The sequence below is a fragment of the Oncorhynchus clarkii genome, chromosome 3, assembly GCF_045791955.1.
Source record: "Oncorhynchus clarkii lewisi isolate Uvic-CL-2024 chromosome 3, UVic_Ocla_1.0, whole genome shotgun sequence".
Classification (NCBI taxonomy): Eukaryota; Metazoa; Chordata; class Actinopteri; order Salmoniformes; family Salmonidae; genus Oncorhynchus; species Oncorhynchus clarkii.
The window spans coordinates 63,320,439-63,334,604 of NC_092149.1; the positions used below are offsets into that span (position 1 = coordinate 63,320,439).

The following is a 14,166-nucleotide window of genomic DNA, read 5'->3' on the forward strand; positions in this document are numbered from 1 at the left end:
AGCGGGTCGAGAGTTTCAAGTTCCTTGGTTTCCACATCACCAACAAACTACCATGGTCCAAACACGCCAAGACAGTTGTGAAGAGGGCACGACAACACCTTTTCTCCCTCAGGAGATTTGGCATGGGTCCCCTGATCCTCAATGGTTATACAGCTGCACCATCGAGAGCATCCTAACAGGTTGTATCACCGCCTGGTATGACAACTGCTTGTCATCTGACCGTAAGGCGCTACAGAGGGTGGTGCGTACAGCCCAGTACATCACTGGGGCCAAGCTTCCTGACATCCAGGAGCTATATCTTTGGGAGTGTCAGAGGAAGGCCCAAAAAATTGTCAAAGACTCGTTACCCAAGTCATAGACTGTTCACTCTGCTACCGCACAGCAGGCGGTACCGGAGCGCCAAGTCTAGGACTTAAAGGCTCCTTAACAGCTTCTACCCCCAAGCCATAAGACTGCTGAACAACTAATCAAATGGCCACCCGGACTACAGTATCTATATTGACCCCCCCCCCCCCCCCCCCACACACACACACACACACACACACTTTGTTTTTACACTGCTGCTCTGCTGCTACTTGCTGTTTATCATCTATGCATAGTCACTTTACAAATAACCTCGACTACCCTGTACCCCCGCACATTGACTCGGTACCCCCTCTATATAGCATCATTATTGTTCTGCACATTTCTTGTGTTACTTTTTGATTGATTCGATTTTTTTAAATTAGTTTATTTAGTAAATATTTGATCAACTCTTTTTCTTGAACTGCATTGTTGGTTAAGTTCTTGTAACTAAGCATTTCATGGTAAGGTCTACAACTGTTGCATTCAGAGCATTTGGCAAATAAAATTAGATTTCATTTAGATTTTTTTGGGGGAGGCACACGCCTGTCTATATAAGGTCCCTCGTTTGACAGTGCATTTCAGAGCAAAAACCAAGCCATGAGGTCAAAGGAATTGTCTGTAGATAGAGATAGGATTGTGTCGAGGCACAGATCAGGGGAAGGGTACCTAAACATTTCTGCAGCATTGAGGGTCCCCAAGAACACAGTGGCCTCTGGCATTTGTAAATGGAAGAAGTTTGGAACCACTAAGAGTCTTCCTAGAGCTGGCCACCCGGCCCACCTGAGCAATCAGTGGAGAAGGGCTTTGGTCAGGGAGGTGACCAAGAACCCAAAGGTCACTCTGATAGAGCTCCAGAGTTCTTCTGTGGAGATGAAAAAACCTTCCAGAAGGACAACCATCTGCAGAGATGGTTGTCCTTCTGGAAGGTTTTTTCATCTCCACAGAAGAAGCCCTCCACCAATTAGGCTTTTATGGTAGAGTGGCCAGACGGAAGCCACTCCCCAGTAAAAGGCACACGACAGCCCGCTTGGAGTTTGCCAAAAGGCACCTAAAGGACTCTCAGACCTTGAGAAACAAGATTATCTGCTCTGACGAAACCAAGATTGAAGTCTTTGCCTGAATGCCAGGCGTCACGTCTGGAGGAGACCTGGCACCATCCCTACGGTGAAACTTGTTGGTGGCAGCATCATGCTGTGGGGATGTTTTTCAGAGGCAGGGACTGGGAGACTAGTCAGGATCTAGGGATAGATTAATGGAGCGAAGTACAGAGATCCTTGATGAAAACCTGGTCCAGAGCAATCAGTAACTCAGACTGGGGCGAAGGTTCCCCTTCCAACAGGACAACGACCCTAAGCACACAGCCAAGACAATGCAGGAGTGGCTTCGGGACAAGACTCTGAATATATTTGAGTGGTCCAGCCAGAGCCCGGACTTGAACCCAATCGAACATCTCTGGAGAGACCTGAAAATAGCTGTGCAGCGACGCTCCCCAACCAACCTGACAAAGCTTGAGAGGATCTGCAAAGAAGAATGGGAGAAACTCCCCAAATACAAGGGTGCCAAGCTTATAGTATCATAGTATTATACATACCCCAGAAGACTCAAGGCTGTAATCACTGCCAAAGGTGCCTCAACAAAGTACTGAGTAAAAGGTCTGAATGCTTATGTACTGTAAATGTGATATTTTCTTTTTTTCCCCAAAAAATATGAAAACCTGTTTTTGCTTTGCGTGTAACCTGTATTGTATGTAGATTGATGGAGATTTGCATGTATTTATTTATTTTCGAATAAGGCTGTAACGTAACAAAATGTGGAAAAAGTCAAGGGGTCTGAATACTTTCTGAAGGCACTGTACGTACTTTAAACCACTCTAAACGCTTTAGATAAATACATCCTCAACAATATGAAACCAAGTGGGCTCTCTCCTCATACTATCTGTTGTTGTATCTTCTCTGCAGTGCAGGCCTCCAAGTTAGGATTGAGTAGGTGAGGAATTGGATGATTGGATGTAACCACTTCCGATTTGGAGATGTGGAGAGCAGGAGGACTGTTATCTTTTCAATCTAATTGTCACTGAAACCACAAAGTGAATGTAGATTCAGCTTCTCTATTCAGTACCTATATCTACAGCATCTTTCATGGTTATTTAACAATCCATGGATAAAAATATAAAAGCAACAATACCTTGATATATTATGTGTATAATGAGCCGGTAGTCATTGTCTGTTTGATGGAGGTCATGGTTCAACCTAAATGTCACCCCACTGCATGAACCTAAGATGTTTTGAAGAGAAACCTGCTTCTTGTGGTTCTAAAAAACGATTGTAAATGTTCACAAAATACATTTACAAATGGGAAAGAAAATAGACTTCAGATAAGACTTGCAAAGACCATCATGACAGAGGATTATTTTCATAATGTTTGTTTCAACGTAAATTACACACCTTGTTGTGTCTCCTGAATTCCTAATTGTACTGTATCAGCAACAATCCTAATCCCAGAAACCCATCATTGGTATGCCACGTAGAGGCTCACCTGTTCAGGGAGTTGTTTTTCTCGCTGAAGGAGGCTATTTTTCATCCCAGCATGTATCTCGGGGTTCAAAGGTCACCACTATATCTCTCCTGACTTGACTTGTATGGATTAAGTGGGCTCTCTGGCTCCAGCTCCCCTCAGCTCCCTGACTGTCTCTCTCTCTTGTTATCGTCCACTCTGGCCTGGTGCTGTATGCCTCAGAGAGCCACAATGAAACCATGAGCATGGCAGCCCTGATACTTCCACATCAATTTAGAGGTTGCAAAATTCCGGTAACTTTCTCAAAATTCCCTGGTTTTCTAAAACTCCTGATTGGAGGGTTCTGAGTTTCCTGCATATTCCGACCTGATTCTGGGAATCTTCCAACCGGGATTTCTGGAAAACCTGGGAATTTGGGGGAAATTACTTATCAATTACTTTCTTTGCAATACTGCTCATGTAAAGAAAGGAGAATAAACTGAGACTCCCAGTGCCCCGCTTCTGGAGTTTGTATTGCCGCTTTCTTTCCGTCTTTAAAAAAAAACAGATTTGTGAATACATTTTGTCTTCCTTTTATTAGGTATATGGCACTACACATTGAATGGTTGGTTTAAAGCAAAAGGATTTCCAATTAGATACTTTATAAGAGGTGATTCCTTGAACGAACTGGCTATAGACTGCTTAAAAGTGGGTATTCGTGGGAGGTTTGTTTAGACAGCCATACAACACTACAATACCATGCTGGCCCTGAATACACCATTTCCTTTTCGGTACATGTAGATAGAATCAGGAAATGAATAGTTTAATTGATTAGACTTACAATGATAAGGTTCAATGGGCTAACTTTCTTTTCATACTATGCCTGCAATTAGACCTTGAGCAATGGGTTTTGTCACAATTCTTCTTGAAGTATCTGTTTTCAGTACCGTATACATTTTTATTAATGTCATCTCCTTCAATTTGTATACCTGTAGGCTCTGTACAGTCACTCGAGTTCATTTATAACTGTCCTTGGTAGTTGGCGTTAAAATGCAGTAATTGTGCAGTAATGGTTACAAAAAGTTGTGTGGATATGCCTGAATAATAACCATGAATGAATAAGGCACCGGGCATGAATAACCATAAGCTATCGTTGTGTTGGTGGATATAAGCACGACTAGAGTTACAAAATTCTGGGAACTTTCAATAATTCCCTCCTGTTTCTGGGAATCTTCCGTCCGGGATTTCGGGAAAACCAGGGAATTTATTGACAGGAAAAGGCAGAATACAGTATTCAGAAATCCTCAACAATGATTTACACTAAAGGGCTATCTAATGTGCTTATGTAAAGCATATATTTACTGTTATTTCTCTTCCTGGAACCTGTGTTCAATTGGTTAGAGTGTGGCACTAGCAACGCAAAGGTTACGGGTTCAAGTCCTGCAGGCATCACATACCCCTACTATGCCAACTATGTATTCACTCACTCTACTGTAAGTCAATTTAAATATAAGCATCTGCTAAGTGGCATATTTATACAAATGTCTTTATCATCTCCATACAGGATGCTGTTCTTCACTGACTATGGGAACGTAGCCAAGGTGGAGCGGTGCCACATGGACGGCACCAACCGAACCAGACTGGTGGATTACAAGACAGAGCAACCCACAGCCGTGGCCCTAGACTTGGTCAAGAAGCTGGTGTACTGGGCAGACTCCTACTTGGATTACATTGAAGTAGTGGATTACAATGGGAAGAACAGGCATGCAGTCATCCAGCGGAGTCAAGTGAGTGTCAAGCTTCATTCTGTTGTTGCTGAGCTGAGCTCTGCTTCTGATGATTGTCTTCTTGAGTTTACAGCTTACATACCACATATATTAGTCTGTGGATGTTTATATGGATAATGTGAGGGTACAATCTGAAATGTGTTTGTCCAATTTGCGGCTCAGTGGTTAAAAGCATGGTGCTACCAAACCAAGCTTGTGGGTTCAAATCCCACAAAACACAAAACTGATATCAAACCTTCCTTAATACAGACAGACAACTACAGTAACATCTTTCTAAAACTAGACTTAGTTGGGAGGGCATTTCAGTGCAACTGATTATTCCTTTCTTCTAGCTACTGTATGATTTTTTATCTTGCCCATGTTGCTATAAGGGCACAAGGCGAGACACAGCAGGCTGATGGTTCAGGTCTGATATTTATTATAACACAAGGGGTAGGCACTAGGCAGGTCGGGTACAGGCGACCGTTCATAAACCAGGTCAGAGTCCAAAAGAGTACAGGGCATTAAACAGTCTCGAGGTCAGGACAGGCAGGGGTTCAGTAACCAGGTATGAGTCAACACAGAATAAGGCATTAGGCAGGCTCAAGGTCAGGGCAGGAAGAATGGTCAGGCAGGCGGATTCAGTGTCAGGACAGACAAGGGTCAAAACCACGAGGACTATGAAAAACAGAGATTGGGAAAAATAGGAGTTAGGAGATGCTGGTTGACTTGGCAAACTAGACAAACTGGCACAGAGAGACAGAAAACACAGGTATAAATACACCAGGGATGATGAGCGACACCTGGAGGGGGTGGAGACAAGCACAAAGACAGGTGAAACAGATCAGGGCGTGACAGTTACTGTAGAGTAGAGACAAGGTATGCATCCCAAATTGCACCATATTCCCTATTTACAGTAGTGCACTACTTTTGACCAGAACCCTATAGGCCCTGTTCAAAAGTAATGCACTATATAAGGATAGGGTGCCATTTGGGTTGCAGACAAAAGGTTTGATATGGCTTGAATATGGATTTCACTGGGATACTGCATAAGCTATCGCTGTGTTGGTGGATATTCATTAGTGTGGATGAGTTAGAGGATGTGAGATGAGGGCGCTTACAAATTATCCTTAGTCCTTGGTCCTTCTTACAGTACTACACTTTGGAGAAGGATAGGTCTAATTAGGGAATATTATTATTCAAAAGGAGGCTCCTTGAAAGCGACCTGCTGTAGTGTGAGGGAGACTTATATTGTAGGCTATAATGATGGAGGGAAAGAAAGAGGCCAAGGCATATGAAATACACCTTATTGTGTGTGCAGGTGTTCTTAGGATAATGATGCCTCTTTCTGTTCGTAAATGTGTGGCCTCAGCAGACCTCTGCATATCATCTCCATAACAAATGAAAGACATATTTAACTTTTTCTACTGGCAGAAGATGTAGTCTTGCGTCTAAATCCATTTTATTTTTATTCCATTTAGATTTCAGCTCATACACCCCAGGGTTCAACCCAATACAAAAAATACAATACAGTATGCAGGTTGAGTCATAAATAGGGTTGCAAAGGGAGGGTATATTACTGGAAACTTTCAAAGTTTACCAAAAGACTACCAGAATTTTGAAGGATTTTATATATCTATCACAAGACATCTAGTGGCCCTTTTGGGTATTTCAGATTATCACAAATGTCTGTAATTATCTCTGGTCCTGCTTGTGGCCTTCACATGTAAAATGTTTGAAATAATGGAGAAAAAAAACATCCTAAATATAAACCATTAACTTAGTGAATACCATTAGTATTACCAAAAACTTTGTGAATTCCAAAAATTACACAGCCTTGAAATAGACTGGCTGATATTAATATTAGAAGCAAACTGTGTTCCTAAAAACATGATGGTTTACTAGTTTCCTGGTTGTTGTTTTTCTTGTGCCACATGTTTTTCCGCCCCAGGGTTAAGGTGAGGCCCAGTGGGTTTAGGCTCACTTCCTGTGAACACTACTCACCCAACCCTGTCCTGTGTGTGTGTGTGTGTGTGTGTGTGTGTGTGTGTGTGTGTGTGTGTGTGTGTGTGTGTGTGTGTGTGTGTGTGTGTGTGTGTGTGTGTGTGTGTGTGTGTGTGTGTGTGTGTGTGTGTGTGTGTGTGTGTGCGTGTGTGTGTGTGTGTGTGCGCATGCGTGTGCGTGTGCGTGTGTGCGCACATGGAGGGTTTCGACATAGTAAGTGTAGCGTGGAGGGCAAGGCGACAAGGTGAAAAATCTGTCTGTGCTCTGGAGAAAGGCATTTAACCCTAATTCCTTAAGGGTTTGTCATTGATGATAGCAGATCCTGGCTGTGACCCCACACTCCATTTCCGATGGTGTCTCACGGGAGTTGCGATATGCAAAAAAACGAATTTCCAATTCACAAATACGTATTAAAACACACTTGTAGAGGACGAATATGACAAGCAAGATGGCACCCACAGAGATGGTCGCCTAGCTTCAGGTCCTTAGTAAAGTGTGCAGTAATGTATAGTAATGTATTTTTATGTATAATTTCTTACATTGTTAGCCAAGAAAATCTCAAGTGTTATTACATACAGGCGGGAAGAACTATTGGATATAAAATCGACGTCAAGTTAACAACATTATGACCAGGAATACGACTTTCCCGAAGCGGATCCTTTGATCAGACCTCCACCCTGGACATGGGATCTAATCCCAGAGGCCGACCCAAAACAACTCGGTCGTCGCAGGAGAGGCAGACGGAGCGGCCTACTGGTCAGACTTAGAAGGCGAGCACACCATCCACCGCTTACGAGCATATTACTCGCCAATGTCCAATCTCTAGACAACAAGGTGGACGAAATCAGGGCACGAGTTGTCTTCCAGAGAGACGTCAGAGATTGTAACATTCTCTGTTTCACCGAAACAAGGCTCACTCGAGATATGTTGTCAGTTGGTACAGCCACCCGGTTTCTTCATGCATTGCACTAACAGAAACAAACATCTCTCTGGTAAGAAGGAGGGTAGGGGTGTATGCCTTATGATTAACGACTCATGGTGTAATCATAACAACATATAGGAACTCAAGTCCTTTTGTTCACCTGACTTAAAATTCCTTACAATCAAATGCCGACCGCATTGTCTCCCAAGAGATTTCTCTTCGATTATATTCACAGCCGTGTATATCCCCGCCAAGTAGATACCTTGACGGCCCTGAAAGAACTTCACTGGACTCTATGTAAACTGGAAACCATATATCCTGAGTCTTAGATCCTGGAGCTCACAGAGTTGTTTTGTGTAATACAAGTTTTTATTTTGCGGGGTTTCATTTTTTTTTATGTTGCATGTCAATGTATTGTTCTTCTCTGTTTCAGGTGTCCTACATCCATGGATTAGCTGTCTTTGAGAACTACCTGTATGCCACTCATTCTGACCCCTCCATTGGGAATACCATGGACATCTTCAAGATCCATCGGTTTAACACCACAGAACCCAGGACACTAACCAGCCTGGGGAGTTCCAGAGGAGCAATTCGTGTTTACCACAGACTCACTCAGCCAAAAGGTAAAGGACATGTTTGTCAGGTTACTAAATGTGCTTGCTTGCTGGTGTCAAATGTGCAGTGCTTGTGACGCACAAGCTCAGTGATTTCTGCATCAAATTTGCTGGTGTCAAATGTATCTGTAGCCTACATGTGACAAATGTTTTGTGAATCTGAGAGTTTTCTGCTTCACTTAATGTATGGTCAAACCATCGTGTTGCAGTTATATTTGATGAGTCGCTAATGGACTTCCCTACTCCTCCCATCCTCTAGTTAGGAGTCACGCGTGTGAGACGGACCTGTATGGAAAGCCAGGTGGATGCTCCCACATCTGTCTGCTGAGCGGTAGCTACAAGTCCAGGACCTGTCGATGTCGGACAGGCTTCAGTATGGGGAGCGACGGACAATACTGCAAAAGTCAGTGTCACATCTGTCCCTCATCCCATTATGTTATTAACATAGCCTATATTCCTGAAAGCACTGTATAAAAACAAGGTACGAAGGATGAAATTTAGTTCCCTCAAACTAAAGTGTGTCCTATCACTTTAACACCTATTTTGTATTGCCATCAGTGTTTCTGTCCACATACAGTATCTCAGATATTTCAGGATGTGTGTCATGCATACTGTATAGGTCTTTCTGTTGACACTAGTGAGGATCTCTTCTACATGTACCATGTATATCGCACTGCCTCAGATAGTCAGATAGACAGTGATGAAGACAAACGCTGGTTGAGACTTGCCCATTTGAAAATTATGTCCCACTATTGACCTGTCAGTAGTCGTGATTCATTATGGCCATAATGGAGTTTTAAGATCGTCTGCATTTGTTAGCTTGATGATCAATCCATGGACATTTTGTAGTTGACAATAAAAGCAGAAGATCAAATTGATCACACAATCAGAGGTCCACCGTATTTCGATCGGGCGTAGCGGAGCGCCTTGCCGCGTTCTCCCTCCGTGACACATTTGATTTATACCTCTTTGCTAGATATTCTGATGACACCGGCTCTCTCTTCCCTTAGCCTAATGAGATTCAGTGCTAAATGGTTGTGCTTCTTCATACCGCATCGCAGCCAGTCATGGGGTTTGTGATCTGGGTCTCATACAATGCTTAATTGTCTCTTGGGGTAGCCTGACTCTCCCTCACAGGATGATAAATTGAAGTGATACATGTGTGGTCTGTCTTACACACGGCAGTATGGTCTCCTGGGTAGAGGCAGAGTGAGGAGAGGTCTGGTTCTTTCTTTGTAGCCCTGGAGGATCCCTAGGGTCCCACCCAGAACCCCCAGAGTGACTGGTGCTGGGTGGAGCTACCTCAGTTTTGCCTTTCAAATGAGATAATGTTCATGTCTGTGCATTAGAAGTTAACATTCGCTTTTTAGTCTCTCGCCTGACTTTCATATAGTTATTTCAGGCCAAGCTATCTCGCGCAAAAACACTGATTATGGCTCACAAGACTACTGCTTTCTCAGTGTTCTTTAGCCATTTTCTCCCTCTCACTGCAATGCCAGTTTGCAACATAAATGTGATTGAAGGTGACACAGTCATTAGCACTGATTACTTCTCCCATCAAGGAGAATAGATGAGCCTGGCCGTCTCAGATTAGGACAACGTGGAATGTTAGAGGCTTTAATTCTGAGATCAGCAGCATTGAAGAATTGCACCAATTAACTGACAATAAGTAGAGTAAAGAGTAAAGAACCCTTCTCTTTTTTTGCATTCTAGAACCCAAAAACGACCTCTTCCTGTTCTATGGTAAAGGTCGGCCAGGGGTCATCCGAGGCCTGGACATGAATGTGAAGTCCAGTGATGAGCACATGGTCCCGATCGAGGACCTGGTCAACCCCAGAGCCATCGACTACCACACAGAGTCAGGACAAATCTACTTTGCTGACACCACCAGTTTCCTCATAGGCCGGCAGAAAATAGATGGGAACAGCCGGGAAACGGTACTCAAAGATGGTGGGTTTATTTTTGATTATACTTTATATCAGCGATGGGCCACACTTTTGTAGGCCCAAGGATCAATTAGGAATAATATAATACACGAGGTGCAATTTCGAAATGTAGTTGTGCATCAGCAGTTTTTTTCTTGTCATGTGGATGTCGATTATGGCAGCCCCCCGCACCTCTCTGATTCAGAGGGATTGGGTTAAATGCAGGAGACACATTTCAGTTGAATGCATTCAGTTGTACAACTGACTAGGTATCCCCCTTTTGCTTCCTTCCGTCAGTGACAGTCACTCAATTAGCCCATGTCAGCTAACATTTTTTATATAGGTAAGTTAGTTTAGCCAGCTATCTAAACATTTCTCTCCACCCTATGGCAAAATGTGTAGAATCGCAGGAAAGGAACTCTAAAACTCCCCCCCAAGAAAATTGTACCTAGGGCCCCCAAAAGGCTAGGGCCTGAATCTGACTGCATGTGTGGGTATGGATGTGGTTACGCAGACCCGCGAGCCACAGCGGCCCATCATGAGTTCTGATTTTTTGTGGACCCCACCCCGATCAATGTTTCCCATCCCTGCTTTATATGAAGCATCTTTACTCCTGTCTCCTTGACTAAAGGAACACTTTGATTGATTTTTCTTAGCTATACATCTCTGTGAATGGTATTAGTCATCAAAATGATAACAACGTTGCGCTGTCTGTATGCATCAGTTAATAGACTTTCTAAAGGATCCGTTTACAGTTGAGAAAAAAAAGAACGTCATGTCAGGGGCAGATAACAATAACATTGGTGTTCCATCACCTTGCAGACCTGGACAATGTTGAGGGGATCTCTGTGGACTGGATTGGTAATAACCTCTACTGGACCAATGATGGCTACAGGAAGACTATCAGTGTGGCCAGACTGGAGAGGGCCTCTCAAACCAGGAAGACTCTTCTGGAGGGGGACATGTCTCACCCCCGAGCCATTGTAGTGGATCCCCTCAACAGGTGAGCTCACAGGGCCAAATCATACAACACCTGTATAATACAACAACAGTTTCACAAATGCCCTGATGTCAAAGAACAATATGGTTGAAAGTATGAGTTGTGTTTTCACATATCTATTTAGGGATTGTTTGCAGAAAAGAGAATATGCACAGCTCATGTGATGCTGGTTTTAAAAAAAGAAACAAACGCATGAGAAAAGGGTCAGGGATATTAGTGTCTTTGGGTGTTCCAGTAGAAAAGCACATAAAGCATCTGGACCCATTCTGGGAGGGTGCATGCTATCCGGAATCCTTGGGACATCCCAACTCTGGCGTTACCCCATTGAAGTTCACATTTAAAATGGTTTTAGTTAGGTGGCCTTGACATGCTATTTCCTTCTCAGAAATAGCTAGCTACTGCACATTAGATGTCTTCACTGGTCAAAAAAGTTGGACCATTCTGAAATGGATACGTGGCTTTCTTACCTGACCCAATATGCATATATTATTTTATTTTTTGACCTGTTCAGAATGTACCCGAAGAGAATAAGACTCGTTCTGAAAAAAAGACCCAAACAGACCCGTGCTGGTTTGGACCTGAGAGTCCTGTTCAGATCCGAGAGTAGAAAGAGAAAGAAACCCAGACCGGGCGCTGCCAACTCCCTCAATAATCAAGTGATATTGACCAAATGATCCACAGTTACATGTCCTTAAAATCTGCCTATAACAAATAACAAAAAAAATATTTGTTGTGTTTCGATGTGTAGCATATTCAAAACTTTATGGTCTATTGTTTCAATTGTTTTTACTTCCCTAAAACAATAATTGTCCACCTCACTGGTTCAGCTGTCAGAGATTTGAGCACTAAATGCCTCAGGGCATTGCATGCATACTGTAGGCCTATAGGCCTAGGTGGACCTGTCACGCCCTGACCTTAGTATTCTTTGTTTTCTTTATTATTTTGGTTAGGTCAGGGTGTGACATGGATGATATGTGTGTTTTTGTCTCATCTAGGGTGTTTGTACTGTCTAGGGGTTTTGTAGATTTATGGGGTTGTTTCCATCTAGGTGTTTATGTAGGTCTATGGTTGCCTAGATTGGTTCTCAATTAGAGGCAGGTGTTTATCGTTGTCTCTGATTGGGAACCATATTTAGGCAGCCATCTTCTTTGGGTATTTCGTGGGTTATTGTCTATGTTATGTTGCACGTTAGCACATTGTTTATATAGCGGTCACGGTCGTCTTATTCGTTTGGTTGTTTTTGTTGTTTTTGTTTAAGTTTTCTTCGTGTTCTTCATTTAATAAAGAAGAATGTATTCACACCACGCTGTGCTTTGTTCCCCTCCATACGACGATTGTGACAGGACCACTGTATAATATTAATATTTAAAATGTAAATATATAGGAAGAGAAGCTTAAGCCTAGCACTAGAGCAACCGAGAGAAAGATAGAGCGCCATGTTCCCGACACTGACATGTATTTCTTTGTAGGCTACTTGTCAGATAGGCTGCTACTGCTATACAGATATAGGCATATAGAAGGAGACTAATTTGTTAATTTTCCATCAGAATATTTTTTTTATAAAGATAAGCAGTATATTATTAGATTAAAGTAGTAACTGGTAGGCCTCAAACATTCTTCCTTACCTAAAGTTCAACTGTCGGGAGTAATTTGGAACTCTGGTGCTCACTGCCTTTATAGGCCTTTATAAGCCAAATAATCGCCATACCACAGCAAACTTTCACAAACGTTTGTGAACTTTATTAGGGTAATATCAAAAGTAGGCAAAAGTCAAGTCATTGTTTATAGAGAAAATACAAACAGGTCGAACGTACAAACGTATCTTACCACATTAAATTCAGTTTTGCACCTCGCCTTTTTGGTTTTTCCTTTTGGAAACGGCAGATTTTTTGGGGGGAATATCTACATAGTCGTACAGAGGCCCATTATCAGCAACCATCACTCCTGTGTTCCAATGGCACGTTGTGTTAGCTAATCCAAGTTTATCATTTTAAAAGGCTAATTGATCATTAGAACTGTTGTTCTGATTAAAGATGCAATAAAAGTGGCCTAATTTTAGACAAGTTGAGTATCTGGAGCATCAGCATTTGTGGGTTTGATTACAGTCTCAAAAAGGCCAGAAACAAAGCACTTTCTTCTGAAACTTGTCAGTATATTCTTGTTCTGAGAAATTAAGGCTATTCAATGCGAGAAATTGCCAAGAAACTGAAGATCTCATACAACACTGTGTACTACTCTCTTCACAGAACAGCACAAACTGGCTCTAACCAGAACAGAAAGAGGAGTGGGAGGCCACTCCTGAGTGGCACAACTGAGCAAGAGGACAAGTACATTAGAGTGTCTAGTTTGAGAAACAGATGCCTCACAAGTCCTCAACTGGCAGCTTCATTAAATAGTACCCACAAAACACCAGTCTCAACGTCAACAGTGAAGAGGTGACTCTGGGATATAGGACTTCAAGGCAGAGTTCCTCTGTCCAGTGTCCGTGTTCTTTTGCCCATCTTAATCTTTTATTTTTATTGGCCAGTCTGAAATATGGTTTTCTCTTTGCAACTCTGCCTAGAAGGCCAGCATCCCTGAGTCGCCTCTTCACTGTTGACGTTGGGACTGGTGTTTTGCGCATACTATTTAATGAAGCTGCCAGTTGAGGACTTGTGAGGCGTCTGTTTCTAAAACTAGACACTCTAATGTACTTGTCCTCGGGCTGAATCCGGTGTGACTTATCTGGACCAAATGTATTACTTGGGGCTCGGGCCAATTCCGGTGGTAATTATCTGTCCCAATTGGGGCTACTCTCGATTGCGGCTACTGATGCAGATGATTACCCTGGCTGCTTTATATAATTAACATTTCATTATTTAGTTTTCTATATTTTCAAAACGTTTCGGTGATCAAAAAATACAATGAACATTTTGTATACATTTATTTAAATTTGCATTGGGCCGCTTATGGGGGTATTCTGGTAGGATGCCGGCAAAGTCAGCTGAATTCCGGTAGTCAAAAACGGCACGACGTACTTGGGCTGATTCTGGGCAGTCAGTAATTTTGATTCCGGGCCAAGTCCGACACCTAATTCCGGGCGATTCAATCAGTTCTG

The 14,166-nt window shown here is 42.7% G+C and overlaps 1 protein-coding gene across 1 annotated transcript in view; it reads left to right on the top strand.

The window, feature by feature from the left end:
• Positions 1–14,166, top strand: part of LOC139401164 (low-density lipoprotein receptor-related protein 1B-like) — a 430,219-nt gene that overhangs the window by 208,862 nt on the left and 207,191 nt on the right. Inside the window, exons 8-12 of the mRNA XM_071145604.1 lie at positions 4,403–4,625; positions 7,964–8,153; positions 8,404–8,547; positions 9,858–10,094; positions 10,892–11,072. Of these exons, the coding sequence (XP_071001705.1) occupies positions 4,403–4,625; positions 7,964–8,153; positions 8,404–8,547; positions 9,858–10,094; positions 10,892–11,072 (975 nt within the window). The remainder of the gene's footprint in view (positions 1–4,402; positions 4,626–7,963; positions 8,154–8,403; positions 8,548–9,857; positions 10,095–10,891; positions 11,073–14,166) is intronic.